This window comes from Equus quagga, chromosome 20 (assembly GCF_021613505.1).
Source record: "Equus quagga isolate Etosha38 chromosome 20, UCLA_HA_Equagga_1.0, whole genome shotgun sequence".
Taxonomy (NCBI): domain Eukaryota; kingdom Metazoa; phylum Chordata; class Mammalia; order Perissodactyla; family Equidae; genus Equus; species Equus quagga.
The window spans coordinates 42,447,512-42,468,876 of record NC_060286.1 but is presented as its reverse complement, the minus strand read 5'-3'; the positions used below and the strand labels follow the sequence as shown (position 1 = coordinate 42,468,876).

Below are 21,365 nucleotides of genomic sequence, written 5' to 3'. Positions count from 1 at the left end.
ATCATGCTGGATTTTATTCATGTCCAAGTTTACTGTCATACCAATGATTAATGGTTACAAAGTTAAATTATAAAAGTATACCTCACTTTAAATAGTCTATATGTTCCTAAAAGTTGTGTGTATGTTGGGCTTTTATAAATGAAACCTTATTTTAAATATATTAGAGGTCCTTGTGATTTAATTAATTGTGAATCAATTAATGTATTTAAAAATAATTTCCAAATACTGTTGCAGAAATTTATCCCCTGGGAGTGATGAGTTGCCGTGTGTGGAGAGGGGAACTAGAGAGTTCTGGATTAGTCCCTTTGAGGACTGCTGTGGCTTTTTCCCTCAGAGCAGCCTCTGAGTCTTCGAGTTTGCAGGTTCTTAACATATATCACACTAAAGAGTCAAAAACCAGATGTGATTAGGAAACTCTATCAGAATAATGAAGTAAATGCTGGTTTTATTACAACTGTTAAACTTTTCAATTAAGAGATTTGAAGCTCAGCTATTTTTTTAATATCAAAGGAATTGAAGTCTATAAATATCTAAAGCAAATTTTTGAGAAATGAGATCACCCTCCCCACCCACACATTGATGCAGAACCTTCTGAAATGTTTTGGGATATAAACCTTGATTTCAAACTCAATATGAAAGAATTGTTTCTCACGTCAGAAAGGAGTATAGGACAGTTAATGGTGTCAAAGAGTATGGAGAAAAGTAATTTCATCCTCATGACATCCCCACAGGACAGTTGTAATCGTTTCTCTTTTGCACATGAGGACAGGTGCTTAGAGATGTGAAATAACTTGGTAATTCTCATTCTAGGCCACTAGGTGGGCAGAGCCACATTTGAATCCAGATTTCACTGAGCCAGAATCCTTGTTCTTCATCACCCAAAGCATGCGGTCATTTACGTGTCACTGCCAGTAACTCTGAAGTTACTGGGTCTTCTGCTTTTCCTCTATTCTGTCCCTTCTTCCTCTGTATTCTGCATTCTCTGTGTTTCTTTATCTCCCCCCCCACTCCATCTTTACCTTTAAACTGCTCAATGATAGAGAATTTGATGCACAGTGTACTGATTATCCCATATCTAAAGAGCAGACTTCCTTAAACAGCCACCTTTGAGAAACCCACCACAAACTCAGAGTAGCTAAGAAAGGCCTTTGAGCAGCAGGATGTGATGCGTTTGCACCTTAACACAGGACTGGAATCCCTATTGGGTCCCACACTCAAATTCAGGGGTAGATGTACTTACAGACACCAGGACTTGCCAGCTGTTATTTTGGGAAAGAGCTGAACATAAAAAGTGGACTAAGGGCCGGCCCAGTGGAGCAGCAGTTAAGGGCGCACGTTCAGCTTCAGTGACCTGGGGTTCGCCATTTCAGATCCCGAGTGTGGACATGGCACTGCTTGGCAAGCCATGCTGTGGTAGGCGTCCCACATATAAAGTAGAAGAAGATGGGCACAGATGTTAGCTCAGGGCTAACCTTCCTCAAAAAAAAGAGCAAGAAAGAAAAGGTGGACTAGATGAATAGCCTTCAGACTTCAACTTCGGAGATCGTTGCTATGTCAGAATTAATGCACAGGCATGTTCACTCTCTTGAGCCAGCCATCAAGGATGGATCACACTTAGTCACAGATGTGCGTTCAAGAAGGTAGAGATAGCTGTACCACATTTTAGAAACATTTCCCTCAAAGAAGATTAGAATGTTTTTTTTTTTTAATTTTTTTTTTTTTTTAAAGATTTTATTTTTTTCCTTTTTCTCCCCAAAGCCCCCCGGTACATAGTTGTGTATTCTTCGTTGTGGGTTCTTCTAGTTGTGGCATGTGGGACGCTGCCTCAGCGTGGTCTGACGAGCAGTGCCATGTCCGCGCCCAGGATTCGAACTAACGAAACACTGGGCCGCCTGCAGCGGAGCGCGCGAACTTAACCGCTCGGCCACGGGGCCAGCCCCAGAAGATTAGAATGTTTTAAGGGGCAATCATTTGAGGGTCAAGGAACACTCAATTTATCTGGAGAAGTACCTTATGTAACCCCAGTCCCTCAGGAGAATGTAGTGTTATCTAAGGGACGTGGTTTCCTAGTGGCGATGTGCATCCTGAACCACCACTACCAGGTCCCAACACACCAAAAGTGCACAGCTTGTGCATCCGAGCTTTGGCTTCCTGGTCATGACGTGCTTGAGGTCTGACCGAGGAGATTAATATAAGGTAGCTAGCAAGGAGGGGTGCACGGTAAACGTTCAATAGATGGTAGCCTTTGTTAATGTACGTGTAATCATTTGTTGTATTTCAGAAACAATTCATGCTGTTTGCCTTAACTTCAAAAATGATTAATTTGAACACATATTTTTCTTTTAAAAATTCACAGTAAGTAAAAATTTTTAAGAAAATACCACTGGATCAGTATTATTACTTTACCTTTTTTTTTTTAAAGTTTGTGCGTGGGATGATCAGCGGGCTTTAGTCTCTGTTGTATAAATCACAATTTCACATATTGACCTTACTTAAAAGGAAGTCTGCTTACTCTGGTATTTTGTGACTGTTTGATGTACGGAGTCACTGATAGAGTCTTGAGCTTAGTTTTGACATGTATCTGCTAGGCTGTGTAATCCAAACCCAAGGGGAATTGGACTTTGGGTTTCTTCTTATGAGTTCTTATTGCTCTTGATATGTATGTTCAAAACTATAGGAGACTGTAATCCCATACTGTCATTAATTATTTAATAATTAGTCCAACTCTGGCCCTGGGAGCTCTTTCAGGTTGGCTCTGTGTTTTTTTGTTTTTTTTTTTAAATTCTTTTCTTCTTTTTCTCCCCAAAGCCCCCCGGTACATAGTTGTATATTCTTCATTGTGGGTCCTTCTAGTTGTGGCATGTGGGACGCTGCCTCAGCGTGGTTTGATGAGCAGTGCCGTGTCCGCACCCAGGATTCGAACCAACGAAACACTGGGCCACCTGCAGCGGAGCGCGCGAACTTAACCACTCGGCCACGGGGCCAGCCCCTGGCTCTGTGTTTTTTTGACATGCCCCATTCTTTTTCTTTTCTTAACAGTTCTTTACTTGTTGGCACTACAAGAATCTCTAGGTCTATCTTGTATTCTCCCTGCCCCTAGAATCTTCCATTTCTCTAAGGAGTGGTTCCTTTTATTGGAGAAACGTATTTAGAAAACAAGATCTTGGCACCAGGTGTGCTCATTGCTTCTAGAATGTCACTCCCTCTAGGCCCTCTTAGCAGACAGAGCTCATGTGTATGGACACTTAACCTGTATATACTACACATCTCTCTCTCTCTCTGGCTTTCTTCAAATAATGAGTGCATTATTTGGTTATCTGTCTCTATTGAAATGATGAGTGCATCCTGATACAAATAAATGACTGAATGAATAAATAAATTTGGATGAGGGGACAGTTCTTCCTTATAGAAGAATTCCGATTAATCAATATAGAAGGAATGAGAGAAATAGGAAATCATCATTAGAATACCATAGTAATTTCTGCAGGCAAGATAAACTGATGAATGCTAAAATTAGTAGGTGAAACTTTAAAGAGAACCGGATTTCTGCACAGCCTCAAATGATCTCCCCCCAAATATTTATTAATTACTGTGATGTTTTTAACTTATGTCCACAAATTGATATTCCTTCCTCCAGTAGGTAGGGTTTAATTTCCTTCCCTTTGAGTGTGGGCTGGACTTAGTGACTTGCTTCTAAATGATAGAAAATAGAAAGGGAAAGGTAGTAACTTTACAGTGAGAAACCTGGAAGATACCACCTTAACTAAATGATTAAGATTATCACCATCAGTAATAAGACATATTCATATCACGTACCCTCTAATAGAATGGGATGGGAAGGGCATATCACCTCCATGGTATTTTTCCCCAGAGATCGATAATCTCGGTTTAATTATGAGAATACATCAGACAAGCCCAAATTGAGGGGCATTCTACAAAATCCCTGCCCAATACTTCTCAAAACGGTCAAGGTAATGAAAAACAAAGACAGACTACGGAACTGTCACAGAGTGGGGGTGACTAAGGGGACGTGACAACTTAATTACCATGTGGATTTTGATCCTGGAAAAGAAAAAGACAGAAATGGAAAGACTGCAGAAATCCAGGTAGTGTGTAGTTTAGTTAATAGAGTTGTACCAGTGTTAACTTCCAGTTTTGATCAATGTTGCATGAGATGTTAACATTAGGGGCAGCTGAGTGAAGGGAACTTTCTGTGCTATTCTTGAAAGTCTTCTCTTAGTTTAAAATAGTTTCAAAATAAAAAGTAGAAAACAAATCAAAACAAAAAATAACCATAGGAGATATGGAATGACTCATATTGCTCATAAGCTTCTTCCGATAAAGGTATTGCTATTATTTCTGATTTATAGGAAGAAATGACTTTATGGTTTCTTCTAGAAAGCAAGCTGGTTTTGGTGTCACCTCTAGGGGTGAGGTTGCTAATTTGTTGGATGTTTATTCACTGTAACTTGATCCACAACTTTAATGCTGTTATTTGTTTTTGTTTTTGTTTTTTAACTGTGAAAATATTTCTAGCTTTTAGAGTTCTGGAGTATCATCATTTTTAAACAATTTATTTAATCTTACTCACTTGAAGAATAATTTTAGGTTCCTTTAAAAATCCATTTCTGCTCTACCGATCATTGTCTGAGTGAATCCTCAAAGTCACCTTGCAGAGTTGTGTGGGTGCCGTGAGAAACAAGAAGCGGGCAGAGAGGAGTCACACTGAGTCAGGCAGGCAGGAAGAGATTGGTGTTTGCAGCCTCTGACCCCACACCTCCTCAAGTTTTATTTCCACTCCTTTCCTTCTGCTCTTACTGAAATAGAACTTGATAGCTTTTGCAATGATCTTTGCCACCATGAAGTCTAGGTAAGGTAAAATAAACCAATTCATTGTGTCAGGAAGGGTACTTTCAGCTCCTGAGTTGCTCAAACCCTTAGTTTGGGGATAATGAAGTTAGTTACTTGCCCAAGGCTGCAACATGGCCAAGTCCTTTGGATATCTTTTTTGGTATATCTTCAAATGTCCTCCCACCTATACTCACCAGAAGTATACATTTAATAAGAGGCTCTTTTTTTGCCATGATAGTATTCTGTATTTTTATAGAAATGATTATAAAGAAATGGAATGAGTCTCTTTAAAAAAAAAATCCCTAGTCTTAATATTTGTAGAATCTCTCTGTGCCCTGAAGCAATAAGGTTAACACGTGTGCTAATCTTAGCATGTGGTTGCTAGCTGGACTCTGAATGTAGAACTAACAACTCTTCCACTTTTAGTTCTATGACCTTGGACAATTCCTTAATCTCTTGTGCCTCAGTTTCTTTATTTATACAATGGGGATAACCACAGTATCTACCTCATATGATTGTTATGAGGGTTAAATTAGATAATTCGGGTAAAAGCACTTAGCCCAGTGCTGGCTCACAGTAATATATGAACTTGCCAATAACAAATTGTGCAAGGTATTAGGGTTTGAACACTATTTTCAAAATGAAAGTGAGATAATAGCAACAATAATAATGAAGATTACAGTAGTTGTTCAGTAGGCGTCTGGTGCTGTGCCCACTGTAGATGAATTATGTACGTGTATCGTTTAATCCTCACTGCAGCCCCAGGAGCAAGATGCTGTAGTTGCCTTCTTTCGGTGTAGGGAACCGCAGTTTAGAAAAATGACTTCCCTAACCTGCCCAGTATCACCTGGCTGGCAAGCGTGGGACCCAAGTCTGTAAAGGTCCAGAGCCTGTGTTCTTTCCAGCGTTCTTCACTGCTGCAGAATGTAATGCAGCCATCTTGACTTGGTGGACAATTTTTCTCAAGTCACATCACTAAATGATCCTCAAATTACTTTTCAAAAGTGAGGTCTTCTTTGTAAAGTTATAAATAAAAGCAAAGGCAAGAAATTCATGAGTCACTCTAAAAGCGCTTTTCTTAAAAAGAATATAATTATAGAAATTTCAAACATGTACAAAGTAAACAGAATGGTATAATGAGCCCCAGGTACCCAGCAGCCACAATCAACAACCTTGTGATTTTTATTTAAGCTATGGCTCCACCCAGTCTCCTTCCCCACTTGGTTGTTTTTCTACAATTCTTTCTTTTTAAGGCACAATTTGCATACATTGAAATGCACATTCCTTAACTCTGTAATTTTGGCAAACAGATATTTCCATGTAATCAAGATATAGAACATTTCTGTCACCTTGGAAAGTTCCTTCATGTCCCTTTTCAGTCAATTCTCCACCCCCATCCCAGGCAGCCAATATTCTGGGGTTTTTTTCCTTTATCCTCTTGCAGACATTCGTAAATGGAATCTCACGGTATGTGCTCTTATGTCCAGCCCCTTTAGCTCAGCATAAAGTCTTTGAGATTCATCCACACTGTTAGACCAGTAGTTTATACCTTTTTACTACTGAGTAGTGTTCATTCTAGTCTATGACTACAACACAATCTGTTTATCCCTTCTTCTGTTGATGTACTTTGGGGTTGTTTCCCATTTGGGGCTGCTAAGAATAAAGCTGCTATAAAACCCTTGTATAAGACTTCTTGTGGATATATGCTTTCATTTTTCTTAGGTGATTACCTAGAAATAGAATCATTAGGTCAAGGGTAGGTGTATGTTTAACTTTATAAGAAACTGCCAAGCTTTTTTCCAAAACGATTGTACCTTTTTGTATTCCCACCAGCAAAGAATGAGAGTTCCACTTGCTCCATATCCTCACCAGTGTTTGGTGATGTTAGTCTTAAATTATAGCCATTCTGGTGAGTGTGTAGTATTATCTCATTGTGGTTTCAGTTGCCACTTGCCTGATGACTGATGATGATGGATACTCATTCATGTGCTATTGGCCATTCATGTATCTTCTTTTGTGAAATGTGTAAGAATATTTCTTTCTTAAATGTTTGAAATAATTTACCGATGAAATCATCTGGGCCTAGAAATTTTCTTTGTGGAGAGGGTTCACCCCCCGCCCCCCGTGAGGTTTATTTCAACATCATTCACACTGGTAAAAAACTGGAAACAAAACAAAGTGGTGGGATGGGTGATAACATCACGGTACATCCATACCATGGAATATTAAACAAATAGAATTATGCCAAATAATTTGGATTTCTATAAGATTTTTTAAAGCTTTGTTGAGATATAATTTACATGTCATAAAAATCCACCCATTTTAGGTGAGTTTTAGGAGATTTTTACAGTTGTACAACTATGACCATAACCTCGTTTTAGAACATTTCCATCACCTATGAAGACGCTTTTGATAACAAATTCAGTTTCTTTGATAAACATAGGGCTATTTTTTTCTCAGCTGAATTTTTTTTTTAGTTCATAAAATTTACATTGTTGTGAAATCTCAGTTGTACGTTATTTCATGTCTGTCACCACATGAGTGCTGCCCTTCCCCTGGTAACCACTGAACTGTTTTCTTTGTCCATGTGTTTGTTTATATTCCACATGTGAGTGGAATCATATCGTGTTTATCTTTCTCAGTCTGGCTTATTTCGCTTAGCATAATTCCCTTCAGGTCCATCCATGTTGTTTGCAAATGGGGTGATTTTGTCTTTTTTTATGGCTGAGTGGTATTCCATTGTATATATACCACATCTTCTTTATCCAGTCGTCTGCCGATGCTGGGCAGTTGGATTGTTTCCATGTCTCGGCTATCGTGAATAGTGGTGCGATGAACATAGGTGTGCATATGTCACTTTGGATTGTTGATTTCAAGTTGTTTGGGTAGATACCCAGTATTGGGATAGCTGGGTCATATAGTGTTTCTATTTTTAGTTTTTTGAGGAATCTCCATACTGTTTTCCATTGTGGCTGCACCAGTTTGCACTCCCACCAGCAGTGTATGAGGGTTCCCTTCTCTCCACACCCTCTCCAACATTTGTTATTTTTAGTCTTAGTGATTATAGCCATTTAACAGGCGTAAAGTGGTATCTTAGTGTAGTTTTGATTTACATTTCCCTGCTGATTAGTGATGTTGTACATCTTCTCATGTGTTTGTTGGCCATCTGTATATCTTCTTTGGAAAAATGTCTGTTCATCTCCTCTGCCCATTTTTTGATTGGGCTGTATTTTTTGTTGTTTCAGTTGTGTGAGTTCCTTATATATTATATAGATTAACCCTAAACGGAGGGCTATTTTTAGTTTCATTTTATTTTGTGTTAGATTTGGTAATTATCTTTTCCAAGGAATTTGTCCGTTTAATCTAAATTGTCATATTTGTTGGCATGCAGTTGTTCGTAATACTCCTGTGTTATCTTTTTAATATCGACCTGTAAAGATAGCTGTTCTTTCGTTCCTGATGTTGGCTGGTGGTGGTAGAGTTTTGTGTCTTTTTTTCCTCCATTGGTCTTACTAGGGTTTTGTTAGTTTTATTAATCTTTTCAAAGAACGAACTTTGGGCTTTGTTAATTTTCTCTATTGTTTGTTTTCTGTTTCATTGATTTCTGCTCTTTGTTACTGCTTTTTTCCTACTTTCTTTGGATTTAATTTACTACTTCTTATTCTACCATCTTAAGGTGAAAACGTAGACAATTGATTTTAACCATTTCTTTGGTTAGAAGATTAAATATTCTTTGAAGCACTATTTTACCTGCATCCTATAAATTTTGATATGTTGTGCTTTCTTTATTACTTGATTTGAAATGTCTTCTAATTTCCTCTGTGATTTTTGTTTGCCCATGGGTTATTTTCAGATGTGTTGTCTGCTCTGCAAATATTTGGGGGCTTTTCCAGACAGCTTTCTGTTTACTGATTCCTAATTTAAGTCCACTGTGGTCAGACAACATGTTCCGTAAGTCTTGAGTACTTTGAAATTTATTGAGACTTTTTTTAAAGAGTCAGCTAACCTCAGCTAACATCTGTTGCCAATCTTCTTTTTTCCTTTTTCCTTCTTCTTCTCCCCAAAGCCCCCCAGTACATAGTTGTATATTCTAGTTGTAGGTCCTTCTGGTTGTGCTGTGTGGGACGCCGCCTTAGCGTGGCTTGATGAGCAGTGCTATGTCCGCACCCAGGATCCAAACTGGCGAAACCCTGGGCCGCCAAAGTGGAGCCCACGAACTTAACCACTCGGCCACGGGGCTGACCCTTATTGAGACTTATCTTTGGGTCCAGCATATTGTTCATCTGAGTGAATGTTCCCCATATACTTGAAAAGCATATTTTTCTGTAGGTGATGAATACACTGTATATAAATGTCGATGAGGTCAAGGTGGTTAATAACACTATTAGGATCTTCTGTATCTTTACTGATTTTTTGGATGATTGTTCTATCAGTTATGGAGAAAGGGTGTTGACATTTCCAACTCTTTCCTCCTTAAGTTCTGCCAGTTTTTACTTCATGTGTATGGAAGCTCTGTTATTTAGCACATCCATATTTATGATTGTCCTGTCTTCCTGATGCCTTGACCCTTTTTATCATCATGAAATCATAAATAATAAAAATCCTTGTTTTGAAATCTATTTTATCTAATATTAATGTAACCACTTCTTTTTCCCTTTCACGTTAAGGACTTTCTTCCTACAGATTGGATTGGTTAGATAAACTTACTTTCCATAAAATCCTTCCAATAAAATCAAATGCAGGGGCTGGCCCCGTGGCCGAGTGGTTAAGTTCGCTCACTCTGCTGCAGGCGGCCCAGTGTTTCGTTAGTTCGAATCCTGGGTGCGGACATGGCACTGCTCATCAAACCACACTGAGGCAGCGTCCCACATGCCACAACTAGAAGGACCCACAATGAAGAATATACAACTATGTACTGGGGGGCTTTGGGGAGAAAAAGGGAAAAAAAATCTTAAAAAAAAGATTAAAAGAATCAAATGCAGAAATTTCATAATTAATCTTGTAGTTATTTTTTTAAAGACTTAATCCTGGTAATTGTAATTTTTTCCAATTGTAGAGAAAATCCATTTATGGTAGATATCATCTAGTTCTTTTTGAAGGAGAGGCTGCCTACATTCCTCTATGTTCAATTCCATGATATTTTTTGTTTCCTGCAGAACAGTAAAAAAAAAATTAACTAAATGTCACCTGACCACAAAATTCAAAGCAACTCCAAGGCAAAGAAAAGTGGTTACTTCCAGATTTTTAGATTTTTTTTCCCCATGATATTTAAAAGAAGGAACAGAGTTGATTAGAATTTTATTAAGTACTGTTATTTGAACAAAGGCTAGCAATACCCAGAAAAATATGCCTTTCTAATGTTTTTATTAGTTCGTTATTTCAGAGTGAATGCCTGTGGAGGCATAAAATAATTCTGTCTGTAATAAACAAAATATGTTTCAGGGTATGTAACTGGTTTTCATATTAAAAATGAGAAGAGTTGGGCCGGCCTCGTGCCGAGTGGTTAAGTTTGCGTGCTCTGCTTCGGCGGCCCAGGGTTTCACTGGTTTGGATCCTGGGCGCGGACATGGCACCACTCGTTAAGCCATGCTGAGGTGGCATCCCACATGCCACAACTAGAAGGACCCGCAACTGAAAATGCACAACTATGTACTTGGGGGCTTTGGGGAGAAAAAGGAAAATAAAATCTTAAAAAAAAAATGAGAATAGTGACTATTTGTTTGTCTAAATGACATGGCTTTTTGACTACCTAGTTCTAGAAACTAATTTTTTTCAAATAGGGTGTTCACAAATTAGAATTGCTACCTCCAATTGGTTTCTTGCTCTTTCCACCTAAAGCAGGATTTCTTAACCTTGGCACTATTGACATTTGGGCCTGGATTATTCTTTTTTCGTGTGTATGAGGAAGATTGGCAACAGATGTTAGCTCAGGGCCAATCTTCCTCTTTTTGCTTGAGGAAGATTGTTGCTGAGCTAACATCTGTGCCAGTCTTCCTCCATTTTGTATGTAGGATGCCGCCGCAGTGTGGCTTGACAAACGGTGCTAGGTCTATGCCTGGGATCTGAACCTGCGAACCCCAGGCCGCTGAAGTAGAGGGGGCAAACTTAACCACTACACCACTGGGGAGCCTAGATTATTCTTTGTTGTGGGGCCTGTCCTGTGCATTATAGGATATTTAAAACATCATCCCTGGCTGCTACCACTGAATGCCAGGATCACTCCCTCCTCAACTAGTGACAACTAAAAATGTCTCCAGACATTGTCAAATGTCCCATGGGGAGCAAAGTTCCCTGGTTGAGAACTGCTACCTGTGGCATGCCACGGGCAGAGGCATGACAGGCACCAGGTGGAGGTGAGGGTTCTTCATCAGCCTGGTCCTGAGTCAGGGACCTCTCGTGGTGTGGGACCATGAAGAAGAGTCTTGGTGGCCTCTTCCAATGCAGACCCCGGGAAAGGGGATTGAATGATGTTCTATAATCGGTTATGTAAATGCCCCCAAAAGAATGTTTTACTTGGTCTTTTTTTCTTCTTTTTGCCTTATTGCTGTCTTTATTCATCTTCACTCTCCTAAGAAAAAAAGCTATTTCTATCATGTCGCTCAAAGGGTAGTCTGGAGTGCTGTATTCTCTGGAGACCTAGTTCTGAGGAATGGGAACTCAGTAGTAAGTAAGAAAGGATCCTGGTACCAAAAATTCTGGGAATTTTTGGGTTAAATAAAAGTAAACTGTTTTCTTTGTTTAGTAGGGTTTTTGAAATCTTTTAATATCAGCTATAAATTGTGGCTCTCCAAAAGGAAATAGAGTGGGCCTCTCTCAAGCTTTTTGAACATGAAATTTCTTCACAAAGCATTTTCCAGAGAACTAATGTTCTGTGGCACATATTTTGGGGAGCACTGTTCCAGAGGCATGTAGGTGAGGCCCTGGTTCTGTGGTCCAGGGTGCTGATGAGGAGCAGGTGTTGGGGTGGGTACTAAGCTGATGTAATGAATAGACGGTGTCATGATATGGTCCCTGTAAACATCAGTATGGCCATCCATGATGGTTATTACAATAGTGAAAGACTCGTGTTCTGGGTGGTGGCTAACTGCTAACCTGAGCCTCTTGAGTGCTGCCCCCAACCTGCCACTCTGCGCCTGGCCCACTGCTCAGCGCTCCTCCGACCTCCTCTCTCAGTGCCTGGTTCAATGCCTTTAGGACTCTGCTCCAGCATTGTGGGCTTTGTCTTTCTAGTTGCTTGTTGACCATGGCACACAAGCTGCTAACATTTTGAATATCATCCTGGGTGTGAGGGAGGAAATAGGGGATAGTAATGAAGAAGGGATCTAAAACTTTTAGTCAGAAATATTCTTACACTCAGATTATTCAGACTCTTCTTATATATCAGGCTCCCGTTTGTTGGCTAGTATGAGAGAGACTTAAAATATTTGGCCACATTGATTTAAAACAATAATAATATATTATTGGATATAACTACTCTTTTAATGACCAAACAAGATGCTGAGCTTTACACTATATGTTAAAAATTGGTAGAACAGAGTTTTGCCAAAGAAAGAAGAATATTCCCACAATTAGTTCCTTTCAGAACCTCCAAGATGGAAGTCTCTGGTGGATCGGGTCATTTGTTTGGGTATGACTCCATGGGCCCATCCATGGGGAGGTGTGTCTCTTGTACCGATCTGTCCAGAGGCCAGTGACAGCCTCAGGCCGTTGACCTCTATTAAACTTGTGCTGGTGTGATTTTGGATGTGAGCGCGGTGTGAGACAGGGCACTCTTCATAAAGAAAAGCCTGCAGTAAGACACACCTACTGAGAGAACACCTGTCACCAGGTGCGTGAAATTGAAAAAATGTCAACCTTCATTAGAGATAAGAAGGAAGGACGGGTCTGTTCATGGAAATTTAAAATACTTATTTTTAGAGGGTATTTACGTTGCCCTGTTGGTTAGTTGCCAGAAACTGATTAATAGGAAATTTTAATATCTGTTTCTATGTTTGTTAATTGTAAAGGAAACTACCAAAGTATTCTTTTAGGAGCTTAGATGGGAAAATTTTGAATATATGTCCAAAGCTATAAAACCTTGATTTTTATGAGATAATGCAGAAACGAGATATGCGTAACTTCAACTGCTAATGGCAGAAATAAAACCTGATTAACTTACTTGACATATTTTTGAGTTTTGCAGTTGTGATCATGGATAATAAATAATAATTTAATAACCCTAATTTTAAATTTGACCTAAATTATAAATTAGTTATTCATTTTTACTTACACAATAGTATTGAGCAAGTGAATAATCTACGAGAGATACAAGCACTGAGGCGCCTGAATCCACACCCAAACATTCTTACGTTGCATGAAGTGGTTTTGTAAGTATTTTGGGGGCTTTAAAAATTATCTAAATTTGATGATAATGATTAAATCTCTTTTTAAGAAAGAAAATCATAGTAGACATTTTAAGTATTTGCTTTGTGGCTCAGAGAGTAATCATATTTATTTTATCTTAAGCCACGTTTATTTGGACAAATGTGCATCTGATTCCTGATGTAGAAATGCCTTCATTTAAGTGACTCCATATCATAAAAGCATACATAATTCAAATGTCTCCTCCTCTTTAGCTCAGTTAGCTTCTGTGTGGACGATAGTGGCTCTGGGCATCTGAGGCCTCAAGTGTGAATTATGACATGCTAGGAAAGCACTGCTGTCCTATTTCAGGGATTGTGTTTACTCTGTCCCTGCCAGTGGCCATCTCTGCACAGTCTTGTGTAGCCTTTCTTACTGTAATTGATAGAATTTCAGGGGATTTTTTATTTCTTTTCTAATTGTAGAATAGTTTCCTTAAGGTTTACCTTCTGATCAAGAAGGCAGAGCACACCTTGTCCCCAGGTGCTGGCAGCTCTGTACTATATTTCTGGACCCCGAGCCAGGAACTCGGGCCATGAGACTCCAGGAGCTGCCTTTCTGTGGGCTGGAGCGGCGCTGAGCTCTGAGCAGGTGCACAGCAGAGTGAGGCCTCGCTGCAGTGCTCCAGGGAACCTGGCCTTTACAACCAGCCAGGAGACAACAGTCTCTGACAGTTAAAGTGCGGTGGCCTTTCGTTAGAGGATTGAACAGCTTTAAACTCAGATGAAATGTCGAGCCATCAGTTTGGGCCAGGGCTAGAGACTGCATCTGCATGTGATCGTCACAGCACTGCCCGTGCAAGGGTGCTTGGCCTGCACTTTCCAGAGCAGTTCGCCCAGAATTGCACATGGGCCTCCTCACAGCCCTGAGAGACAGTGAGGACCCCTTCCAGTCCCACCAGAGGCACCCCAAGCAGGACCTGGGGGTGACATGGGCTCCCCTGCCTGGGGCTCAGGGATCCCTTTAAGAGCTGTTTGAACTCAGGAGAAGCTGGTGGCTCGGCCAGAGTCCTCTGTCCGCACTCTGTGCAAGGCCTGGACATGGCATGGGTGTGGTGTGACTCATCTTTCTCCCTCTCTGCCCTGACTGGTTTTGGGATTCTGCTCCCGCGTTGTATTGTATCCCAGTTACATGGAAGTAATTTAGGTAAATTAAAACTAAACGTGCAGTCACAGAGCATGAATTAAATTATTCTTTCTTTGATTGTTTTGCTTAGCCAACTCCCAACTTCATTTCTTCTTTCTGCTGATAGTTAATTTTATATTTTCAAGACACATGTCTTTAAAATATGGCAGGGGAGGGCTTTAAAATTTTTTTCTTCAAGTAGAATTTAACTATTATTTTAAATTAATTTTACCTGAAATATTGATTTAAAATCAAAACTTCTACTGTTTTAATCATTGCACTTCAGTCTTCATTTGATGTGGTAGTGCTTTATGTTTACCAGAAATGTTTACAAATGAATTAAGTATTTGATTATGTTTTCTGATTAAGAAAAGAAAAAGCATTTTAAAAACCTGCTTTCTTCTTCAGTGACAGAAAATCTGGTTCTCTTGCACTAATATGTGAACTTATGGACATGAATATTTATGAGCTAATCCGAGGTACGTAGACTAATTTGACAACTAATCTAAGGTCTTTGAAAGCTTGTAGCTCACATATGCTCTGTTTTAGTTCTCAAAATCCTTAGTCACCATAGTGCAGTAGTTGTATATAAATGCGCGGTACTGGACTACTTCACTCTGCGGAGGTGTTTTTCTGGCAGTCTCATCTACTCAGAACATGCTGCACGTGAGAAGCACAACCACAAGGCCTTCAGGCTGGCCAGGTCATGTGGGTGAGGCTGGTGCAGAGGACAGCAGGGCTGCTTAGGCCTCCGTGACTGTGGGTCCCTGCAGGGGGGCTGTGCACCCAGGCCTGTCCCCCTCTGAAGGTCCCCTCTTCTCCTGGGACCTGCTGTTGCTCAACATTCTATTCTGTGCCTTGAAATGAAGCAGGGCTTTCCCCACAAATAACCCCTCAGATGAGAGGGAGCCTCCTTATGTTTGGATCCTTACAGGGTCTCCTGTGTTGCAGGGTGCTCACTCATGTACTTTCTCTTGAACAGTAAAGCACTGTTTAGGAAAGCACATTCGCCTGGGCCGACCTCAGTCAGGCTGGTTTTGGAGGCTTACGCAGGTCACCTGAGGGAAACAGAGAAAAGGAGGCAGATGGTTGACCCACATTTAGCAAATATCCCTGGGGATCTGACCTCGCTGTTGTGGTAGATGTCAGGACAAATGAGCCTTGTAAATATAGCTGAAAAAGTAGCTCAGAAAGTGCTATATTTCACAGATCACATTATGCCTATTGGACAAATGGAAAAAAAATCAACCTCCTTAATGTCATGTGAGTGACTGCTTATGGCTTGGAATAGAATTTTGGTTTCAGCGTTATAGATGATTTAAAAACTGTTGTATTATCTCAAACAATTTAGGCCACACTGAACGTGATGTGCTATGGAAAGCTTTTAGATCAAGAAGCTGTTCTTGCAATGAGAAGACACTGATGTTGAAGATGCTTGTGAAGAGTTCAGAGAAAAGTGTTTCTATGAAGTGGGAGAGTGGACAAGAGCATTATATCAGATTACTATATTTTATATGTGATTTAAAATATGTATATTTTAGTAAATTACTAATAAATAGAATAAGTAGACACATTTTTCTGAATCCATAAAAGTTGATGTGAAACTTTTGGATCCAAAAACCTTTGGATCTTTTTGGGAAAATAGGGGATTGCCTTATATCTGGGAATATATAATATTTCTTATAAGTTACGATTTTATTCATAGGTAAGCCCTTCACTCAGGTATCTGTTTAATCTTGTTTTACGTACAATTCTAACAAACTTAGTTATCTGATTTCTTGGTCTGAAATCTATTCAAAATAGAGCAGTTAGAAGGAGCTTCTAGAACCTGGCACACCAGCAGTAACGGAAGTGATAGGTGACAGTCTCATAATGGAGGAGACTGAAAGTGTAAAACACGGACATGAGAACAGTGAAGAACCAAATGAGAGCAGTCCGGGCAAAAGTCACGAGTCTCCAGATTCCCCAAGGGAGGTTAGAGAAAGCACAAGCACGTGGTGGACTGTGGTACCGTACCACTTCAGTGAACACTGGTGGGAGGAGAGGAAAGTGAGTAAAAGGTTTTTAAAAGATTCCTGTTTAAAGTGATTACAGTAGGGAAGAGTTTTATGTTCCACGAGTAAACCTTATTTATCTGGAAATTTCACTTATTAAGCATCAGCCTAGATAAATGAGGTGTTTCTCTGATTACGTTTTCAAATACTATCTGACATAGATTCTTCACTTTGATCCTCTCTGTGTATATGTATCTAACATATCAGGATAAAGTAGCAAAAACAACCAGGAGAAACAACCACTAAATTTTATTAGTTCATTTACAGTAATCTTTTTATCAGTAAGCTAACATTTTGCTTTTTAATGAACCTACATAATTACTTCCTTTGTTTAGTAACAATTCTTTTGGTGTAAGATATATATCTTATATTAGAATTCTGATTGTTGTTTCCTAGAGTGTGATGTTTTAAAACTCAAAGGGAGGGGATAATTTCTGGGAAGTTTCTATGTGCTTAGACATTTGAGAAAGCTTTGTTTAGAAGTAAATATCTTTCTAGTTTCCAGTGGTAGGGGAATTGTACTATTGGAGAAAATGAAATCATTTCTTTCAGTATCTGTCTATAGAGAGAGGTTATAGAAAAGACTGTTATGTTATAGATCAACAGACATTCATTCATTACAGAAATATTGAACGTCTTCCGTAGGCTGGGCTGGGGCTCTGCTCAGTGTCCTGGATCTAAGATGCTGTCCGTGGTAAGGGGCATCTAGTCTCAGAGATATTAGAAGATGGGGGAAATGGCTGACAGTGATTGTAAGATACTAAATAGTGGAATATGCATCCTGATTTCAGAGTTGTTAACATATAAGGGGAGAAAAGTCTGCCTTAGAATTGATGAAATACAGTGATAATGATGATAGCTAACAGGTCATGAGTGCTAACCACATGCCAGGCACTGTTCTTACCACTTTATAAGAATTAATTGTTTGTACCCTCACAACAGCTGTAGCAGGCAGATATTGTTATTATCCCCATTTTAAAGATGAAGAAATCAAGGCATGGAGAGCGAGATATAACTTATCCGAGGCTGTGTACCTAGTAAGTGGCAGAACTAGAGTTTGAACTTAGCCTGGTTCCAGCGTGCGTGTTCTTAACCACCACACGTACTGCCTCTGGACAGCCCTATGTGGTTGGCACGATTATCTCCATTTTACAGATGAGGAAATTGAGGCTTGAAGGGTTAAGTAATAACTCAAAGGGGAACTTGTTAATAAGCAGCAGAGCCAGAACTTAAACTCAGGTCTGGCTCTGAAACCTGAGCTCCTACGCTCTTTAGCTTCCCTGGCTCTCTCTTCCTGGCCCTGGCTGGCCACTTTCAAATGAATAGGCATTTTCTAATTATTTGCTCTTGTTGACAATGATGCTGACTTACTGAAAACCAAATCAATCACTAAAGCTTCTGCTACTAGAATAACAAATCATTTGACTTAAATTACTACTCTCTTGGATTATTAGAATATTAAGTAGCACTATTAAATACCAAGGAATAAGATAATGAAGTGAGAGAATGATCACACAAGCTTTATTGAGTTGTTTACTTATATGCCCGGCATGTACAAGGTCTGGTGAAGGTAAAGAGATGCGTTTTCTGATATTCAAAGAATATATAGTCTATTGTAGAGAGAATCTGTATGAAAGTGAAATCATTTGAGAAAGTGAATTGCTCGAGCTAATTTTCTCTTTGTCCAGTAAGTGTCAGATGAGGCAGAGATGACTTGGCTAGGGAAGGACAGGCTCACCTGGAAGAGTGGTGGAGTTAGACGATGCAGGAGAGGCTGTCTCACTCCCCATTACATGCCATGGGCTGTTCCTGAGGTGGGGACACAATGGGACACAATAGACACAGTTCCCACCCATGTGGAGCTCACACTCTGATGAGGAGATGGAGAGAAAGTAAAAACAAGTAAAGAAATGATTAAGAGTTCTACACAGGGGTAAGTGTTATGAGTGACTGAAACAGGCCGCTGTGTTAGATAGTGATGGGGACAGTGTTCCAAACAAAGGGACAGCTAGTGCAGAGGGCTCGAGGCCACCATGGAGTAGGAGGCCTGTGTGGCTGGAGCACGAGGAGGAGAGTTCTAGGCAATAGGGTAGGCGAGGCCAGTGGGGCTGGTTGGGCCAGGATAAGAACCGGTTATTCTCAGTCAGTGGGAAGCCAGTAGTGGCTTTGAAAGCAGGGGAGAAGTGGCTTTTGATTAGTGTTTAGACCAGTGTTTCTAAAACTGTCTGTAGTAGGAGACCAGTTTTTTCCCCCTGATCTGTTGTAGAACACAACTTTTATAAAATACAATAAAAATTAATTACTGGAAAAATGGTCATGTGCTTGGATGTCACAGCAATATTGAATTGCTGTAAAAGCTTCCAAACAGTTACTCTTAATTTCTGTCATCTCCTCTTAGACTAGTAAGAAACAGTCCCTGGACCAGCAATTTTATAAGGAAAAACTGGTTAAGATTATAACCTAATTATAGAGGCATCTACTATTCCTATGTTGTATCTGATTCTGTTCCCTTTTTTATTTTATTTTTATTTATTTTTTATTTTATTGTTTAAGATTTTATTTTACATAAAATACATAGTTTTTAAAATACATAGTTGTGTATTTTAGTTCTGGGTCCTTCTAGTTGCGGCATGTGGGATGCCGCCTCAGCATGGCTTGATGAGCAGTGCCATGTCCGTGCCCAGGATCTGAACCCGCAAAACCCTGGGCCCCTGAAGCAGAGCACGCGAACTTAACCACTTGGCCACGGGGCCGGCCCCCTGCTCCCTTTTTTAATTGTTTCAAGTTAAATTAATTTGCTTTTGTGAAGGGCTAGTTTGTTGTGCCCTCACCCTCACCAGTGCTCACTTCAACACCTGGGAGCAGTCGCTCATTCACCTCACATTCCTGTTGTCTGGTGCATCTCCCTCTTGTCACTTTCTTTCTTTCTTTTTCTTTTTTTTGGTGAGGAAGATTGGCCCTGAGCTAACATCTCTGCCAGCTTTCCTCTGTTTTGTATGTGGAATGCTACCACAGCGTGGCCTGGGATCTGAACCCATGAACCCCGGGCTGCTGAAGCAGAGAGCACAAACTTAACCACTACACCACTGGGCCAGTCCTCCCTCTTGTCCCCTCTGTGGTAGAGGTGTTGTCCACCTGGATGATGTTTATAGATATTGAACATCGTAGTTAGACTGTTTTCATTGCACAGAGCACATGCTGTTCAACTGGTTTACATACAAAGGAAGGAGTTTATTGGAAAGCCACAGATCTCTTGCTGAAAGCTCAGTCAGGCCTCCCGGGAGTGGAACCAGGAAAGTTCTGGTTGCCAAGGCCACCACTGACCACCTCAGAGCCACACAGTCTTCTGCCTTGGCTCCACTGCCTGCCCCCCTACTCCTCTCTTGGCAGACTTGGCCGCCCAGACCCTGAGACCCTCTGCTGGCAGCAGATGGGTCAGGCCCAGAAATCCCGGTCACTGGCTGCCTTCTAGAGCATGGGCTGTTCCAGGTCCAGTGGGCTGGCCTTGTCACCTTTTAGTTTTTACCTTTTAGAGGCTGTGGTTGAGGCAGGCACCATGAAGTAAATCCATGATATTGGAGAATAAACCAAGTAGGAAAGAGCAAAACAAGCTTGATTTGACTGTAAATGTAGCATTACAATTTTTTTCCATGAATAGCTTAGGAGGTGCCTTATTACCATGCAACGTGATAACTGTTTTGCGTAACATTACTGTGTCAGACTGATTCAGATATTTCATCAGCTCTGACCCACTGATTGTGTGATGCACCATTTTTTATGTCCCAACAAAAAAGAAGAAAACATTGCCAATTCAGCTCTGACACATAGCTTTCTTATCAGTTAGCAATTTTAGTTCTATCCTTATTAAAAGAACTCTTTTAAATCTATTTAGACAGTTTCCCCAGTTATCACTCTGTGCAGATATAAAAAGGAAAGTAGAAGTGAAATAAACCTGTTTTGGCATTCCTAGTACTTCCTTGAAACATTTTGACGCAGAATGGTCAATGTCTTTGCTTTACTTACACTGTTGGTCTCTGCGCCTTCAGAGTGTGAGTGATGCACCATTTTTGTCATTGGAATTTTTCTTTCAAGCTGATGACACCATCCTAGTTTTAATGCTAGCGCTTCTGGGAAGCACGGTTCCAGTTTGGCTGTGTTGACGCAGCATGCATCTCCCATATCTCAGAACAACGTGTTGGCTCAGAGCATGCACGGTGCTGTGCCTATTTGATGATGGGAGGTCCTGGTTAGGCTCTCTGAGCTTTAGTCCTTGTCTCTAAAATGGGGATAATCATAGTGTCTAACTCTCAGAGTTGTTGTAAGGATAGAGCAGTGCCTGGCTTGCATAGTCATCAATAAGCACTAATTGCTATCATCATTATTATTATTACTTTACAATTTGTAGTATGCTTGCTCTGTATTACTGCATTTGATCTTCCCAATCCTGTGTGCTCAACTCCATTTTAGAGGTGAGGAAATTGAATTTCAGAAAGGTTATCGCACTTGCCTGAGATGAACCAGCTTCAAAGAGCAGAACTGGGAGGACCCCGTCCTTGAGTTTTGCTGTGCTTGATGAAAGAGGGGTGCCGGTGATGGCCCAGGCTCCACACGGAGTCTGACGTCCCACCTGCTACCCTCTGCAGGTCAAGATCTCTAACCTCTCAGAACAGTGCACCATAATGCAGGGCCCTCCTTTGCAAAATACCGACAGCATGTGTATGCATGCGTGGTACTGCAGGGCCCATTCTCTGGACCAAAGTGTATATGATGGGCCGTTTGGCTGTGCCATGGTGGACCCCAGTGTGCACCTCCAAGCCTGACCAGGAAAGTCAGACACAGGCCTGGGGACAGGGGTCCCTTGTGGGAAGCGGGTGTGTGAAATAGTCTGTTAACAACGTGGGCTACACTGGTAGCTATATTCCTTCAGCTAGTACT

The 21,365-nt window shown here is 40.5% G+C and overlaps 1 protein-coding gene across 5 annotated transcripts in view; it reads left to right on the top strand.

Annotated features, from left to right (window-relative positions):
- MOK (MOK protein kinase) overlaps positions 1 to 21,365 on the top strand; it is a 64,989-nt gene that overhangs the window by 28,341 nt on the left and 15,283 nt on the right. For 4 of the 5 annotated variants that reach the window (XM_046646929.1, XM_046646932.1, XM_046646927.1 and 1 more), the window contains exons 3-4: positions 13,128 to 13,217; positions 14,785 to 14,855. In XM_046646929.1, the coding sequence (XP_046502885.1) occupies positions 13,128 to 13,217; positions 14,785 to 14,855 (161 nt within the window). The remainder of the gene's footprint in view (positions 1 to 13,127; positions 13,218 to 14,784; positions 14,856 to 21,365) is intronic. The other variant, XM_046646928.1, reaches the window with a different exon arrangement.